Here is a 5,132-nt window from a genome sequence, read left to right on the forward strand (position 1 = left end):
CCCCCCCTTTACTCATCAGATCTTCTTTCATAACAGAGGAAAAAGAAATTGAAGGGACAAAATTGAAAAGACATAATTACAAAAAAGCAGTATTTCAATGATTAGATGTCAGATCTTTTTTGTGTGTGAGGAAGGAAGGAAGGAAGGAAGGAAGGAAGGAAAAGAAATTTGAGAAATGATGTGCCAAGTGTATCAAACTTTGGGATGAATATGTGGAATAGCATGTAAGTTTCATGGCTCTCAGTCATTGCCTTCTTGGTTGGTCTGAGAAATTTTCAGCACCTCTAGTAATGTGGGTCAGAGTCAGAGAAGTTTTTAAAAGGAGTTATCATTGCCACTCTATTATGATTGTATTTTATGCCCATTTTAATGCTGGTTGATAAATTGGAATGTTGCTGTTGTGTGCTGGGATCAAACTATTTTTAATCAATAAAATGTATCACGAAATTGTAAAAACATAAATCTGGGTTGAAAAGGGGCACAATTTCTACGTTCACTTTGTAAATATGAGAATACCCCTTCCTTACAGATACAGTGACCACCTATGCCATCAATTTTGTTTTGAATGTAATCTATTGAGCTGAATAATAAGTGCCATCATTCACGGAATAGAAGGGCAAGAATGCAAAAGCTGACTGTTTGTTGTAGCCAATACTCTTCCATTCAGGTGTGCCACAGTCCCCTTGAGCAATCATAGCAGAACATACACTCAAATGTTTTTGTAACAAGCCATAACTAGAGGAGAAGCCAGGGCTTCACAAGAGAACAATGAGATGCTGTAAAATATGACCTTACATTATGGGATTATTAATTATTCAGACAAGCTTACCCCCACCCTCTGGCCATCAGTTCCCACACAGCCATAAAAGATTCCATGCATGTATCCATGCACATATCAAAACCAAAGCTCCATGAAAATTTGTTGAGAAAAACCAGTGAACTGAGGACTAGTGACTGAATTCTACTGGTCAATCACAACTAGAGCTGATCCATTCAATCAATTGTTGAATGTTGAGTTAACATGTAGATAAATCCTACTGATTGAATAGCTTGACTCCAGTTCAGACTACCAACAGGACTTGAGTCTAGGTTTCTGCCAGCTTTTGCTTCAACACCAATATGATTTTGGTATGTTCTCTTCTACAGGAAATAATTATTGGAAGATTGTGAAGCAAAGACTGCATCTGTGTTGGAATTGAAGATTGCATCTATGTGTGTCTGATAATTAGGAGTAGGGAGGAATTTCCTTAATTGCCTGTCTTATTTATCTCTCTCTTTCTGCTCCTTTGGTCAGGATAATTTCCTGAAAAGGTCACTTCATATCTCCTCCTCATGTCTCCTAAGGAGTTAAGTGTAGAAGTTTTACAACTCTATGTTCACTCTCTTCTTTCTTGTAACAATAAAGTAAGTTTTGTCCTTTAACCTTACCAGGGTATCCCGTTTATTACCAGAAATTGAGATGCACTGGGGCATGCTGCTGCTCTACTTAATATAAATACTAAATACTAAATTCCAGCAATAATTGTCTCAAGGAGGGAAGTATTATGTCAGAGGAGGCATGCTTACTGTCACTTCTGAGCAACTTCAACATGCTAATTAGAGCACACATGGTTTTCCTCATGCTGACCAATACAGAAACCTTATCAGTTTTCTTTTTCTTATCAGAGAGTGTTTTCTCCTTGTCCTTTTTGTGCCCCTCACCACCTTTCGGATCCTTGTTCTTGTTTGCTCTATCTGAGACAAAGATGATTGGCTAGAGGGGAAGGAGAAACGGAGAAGAAAATGCATATGAGTGAACCAGGGAGTCTTTGTTGTGTAAGAGTGTAGAGTATTCACAAAATAGATTCTATAGACTGGCTCATCACATGCAAACATTTGCTGTCACATATAAGTGCATATATATATTGAAGAGACACATACATGTGTGCTCAATTATAAAACTATAACAATTAGGCAAGAACAAAAAAAGACTCAGTTGAGCTTTTTGGATCCCTGAATGCTTGGCTGTGACTTTGGTTGATGCTTAATGAACAAGATCTGTCATAGCTGTAATTAGAACACATGGCAAATTTGTAAGATGATGGTATTGCCACTCCTAAGCACGAACAAGAGCAACATCACAATGACAGTAAAGGCTGGAAACAGATGTGGGAGAATGACAGAGAAGAAAAACAACAAAGGACTCTGATATTAATAAACTCCATACAGAATATACTCACAGAAATTTGTCCTACTGCAATCTTGTTTTCAACTTCCCTGTAAGATTGAAGGTTTCAAGGAAAGGGGGAAGTAAAAAAAGAAATAAAGTTGTTCTCCTCTGTCTTAGATATTTCTTTCTACTCAGCTTAGAAAGCATAGCTTAAGAATTACAAAAAGAGGGAAGCCAGGTTTAGTCTTAAGAGCTTCAAGAGTGAGCAAAGTCTGGTTCTGGTGCTATGTGTGCCCCCCAAAAGTCTCTTTTTCCAGTCCTGGACTCCCCCATAGTTCCTGACTTGCCCCTTTTCTGCCCAATGATGGTGAATTTATTATCTTGGAAGCCTCTGGGAGAAGCAATTCATCTTTTTAATAGGCTGCAAGTCTTGCTGGCTTTGTTTAAACATAAAATAATATCTATTTTTTTAAAGAAGACATGAACTTCTGGCTACTTGGTTTTGGTTGTTATGTTTCAGCATGTTTGACAGTCTATGAGGTCCCAGTGAGAGAAAATTTCCCCCTGGATGCATTGCTGTTGTCCAATCTTGTTCAGTTTTCCTCTTTAAGAGAGCCTCAATGCATCACAGTCATATCCATGGTTAGATTTAGAAGCAAACCACAATAAGGATGTTTTTTTTTGTGGGGTTTTCAGGCTATGTGGCCATGTTCTGGAAGAGTTTATTCCTGGTGTTTCACCAGCATCTGTGGTTGGCATCTTCAGAGAAATAAGGATGTTGTCTGTTTTTGCTGTAACAAATGTCTTATGGTGGCATTTTAGTGACTTATTTATCATACCAGGAGTCTTGGTGGACTTTTTTAGACACACTGTCAAACTGTGTGTTATATTCAGCTAATGAATATATAGATTTGTTATATGACTATAAAATAGAATCATAGAATCGTAGAGTTGGAAGAGACCACAAGGGCCATCCGGTCCAACCCCCTGCCATGCAGGAACTCTCAATCAAAGCATCCCCGACAGATGGCCATCCAGCCTCTGTTTAGAGACCTCCATGGAAGGAGATTCCACTCCACTCCGAGGGAGTGTGTTCCACTGTCGAACAGCCCTTACTGTCAGAAAGTTCTTCCTAATGTTGAGGTGGAATCTCTTTTCCTGCAGCTTGCATCCATTGCTCCGGGTCCTAATCTCTGGAACAGCAGAAAACAAGCTTGCTCCCTCCTCAATATGACATCCTTTCAAATATTTAAACAGAGCTATCATATCACCTCTTAACCTTCTTTTCTCCAGGCTAAACATCCCCAGCTCCCTAAGTCGTTCCTCATAGGACATGGTTTCCAGACCCTTCACCATTTTAGTCGCCCTCCTTTGGACATGCTCCAGTTTCTCAATGTCCTTTTTGAATTGTGGACACAATATTCCAGGTGGGGCCTCACCAAAGCAGAATATAGTGGCACTATTACTTCACTTGATCTAGACACTATACTTTTATTAATGCAGCCTAAAATTGCATTGGGCTTTTTAGCTGCTGTATCACACTGTTGACTCATGTTCAGTTTGTGGTCTACTTGGACTCCCAGATCCCTTTCACATGTAGTCTTGTTCAGCCAGGTGTCCCGCATCCTATAACTGTGCATTTCATTTATAAATAATAAAAAAGTAAACAGTGAAGGAAAAAACTTCTATGAAATGAGAGAGATACAACCTGTAACATTTTTTACATCGAGCTCTTATTATTTGAACGTAGCGATTGACTGTTCACAACTGTAGTAACTGGTGCATAAAGACTGAGAAGGGTAGTTTTGCCACCATTGCATTTGTGAATGGTCACTGATTCCTCTGAATCATTCATAAGTAAAATCCATAGATGAAACGGTTCAGGACAGGATCCTTAGGAACATAAGATTTGTGCTATAACTAGTCCAGCACATAAATCTCACACCAATGTGCCTATTGGAAGGCTGTGACCAGGGCCCGAGTATCCCTCCCCACTCATTTCCTTCAGCAACTGACATTTCAAGGCAAATTGCCTCTAGTACTGGAGGTGATTCACAACTATTGTGATTAACCTACTCTCATTCTCCATTAATTTGTATAATCTCTTTTTAAAAACATTCAAGTTGGTGGCCACTACTACATCTTAGAGTAGAAAATACCATACTCAAATTCTTTGTCCAGTTCTCTGTATACATGCTCAAGTACTGGATTTTGCTGTAAATGTATGCAACTGAAAAGTAACTGTAAATAATGTAAATCCAGAGGTGGGAACTGAAGAGTCATTCAGACGCTGTTAGAGTGCAACTCTCAGCATTCTTTACCATTAGCTATCCAGGCTACAGGGGCTGTTAGTTTCAATCTAAAACCATCTGCAGGTCAGCAAAATTAATATCACTAATGCAAATAAACAATTTATTTTTCAACCAGGTTGTTTTGAAGGTGATCCAGATAAATAACATCATAGAGCAGTGGGATGGGCCAAGGGCTAAAGCCTGTCTGTGAAACTGTAACAGGAAAAGCAAAGAGGAAACACCTTGCAAACATGTTACTGAGTGGCTCTAGGATGAATTGGTATGAAGCAATACTTGGAAAAACAGAGGGCACCAATCCCATCATCTTTAAAGCTGGACTTGCTACTTCATTTCCATACATAGCTTATTTTGAATTTGAAACAATATTCTCACATACCAAAGGCATACATATGTCTGTCCCTGGTTTCCACTCCACTAAATGCATCTGAAGAAGTAGACTGAAGTCTACAAAAGCTTATGCTGCCAACTTCTTCATTTCAGTTAGGCCTGTTACAGACAGCCAAAATAAAGCTGCTTCGAGTCACAGTGGAGGTATGGTGTTTCAATGATGCATGCGTCCTAAGAGTCCAGAAGTTGCACCAAAGCCATGCTTCAGCCCTAAGGACTGGAGCGTGGCTTTAGTGTGGTTTCTGGACTCTTAGGACGCATGCATCTTTGAAAAACCATACCTC

General features: G+C 39.3%; 1 protein-coding gene across 1 annotated transcript in view; it reads right to left on the minus strand.

The window, feature by feature from the left end:
• Positions 1–5,132, minus strand: part of CAPN3 (calpain 3) — a 43,474-nt gene that overhangs the window by 13,578 nt on the left and 24,764 nt on the right. The window contains exons 14-15 of the mRNA XM_042445427.1: positions 2,220–2,256; positions 1,640–1,753 (exon numbers count right to left, since the gene is read on the minus strand). Coding sequence (XP_042301361.1) covers positions 1,640–1,753; positions 2,220–2,256 — 151 coding nt within the window. The remainder of the gene's footprint in view (positions 1–1,639; positions 1,754–2,219; positions 2,257–5,132) is intronic.

Source organism: Sceloporus undulatus, chromosome 1 (assembly GCF_019175285.1).
Source record: "Sceloporus undulatus isolate JIND9_A2432 ecotype Alabama chromosome 1, SceUnd_v1.1, whole genome shotgun sequence".
Lineage (NCBI taxonomy): Eukaryota > Metazoa > Chordata > Lepidosauria > Squamata > Phrynosomatidae > Sceloporus > Sceloporus undulatus.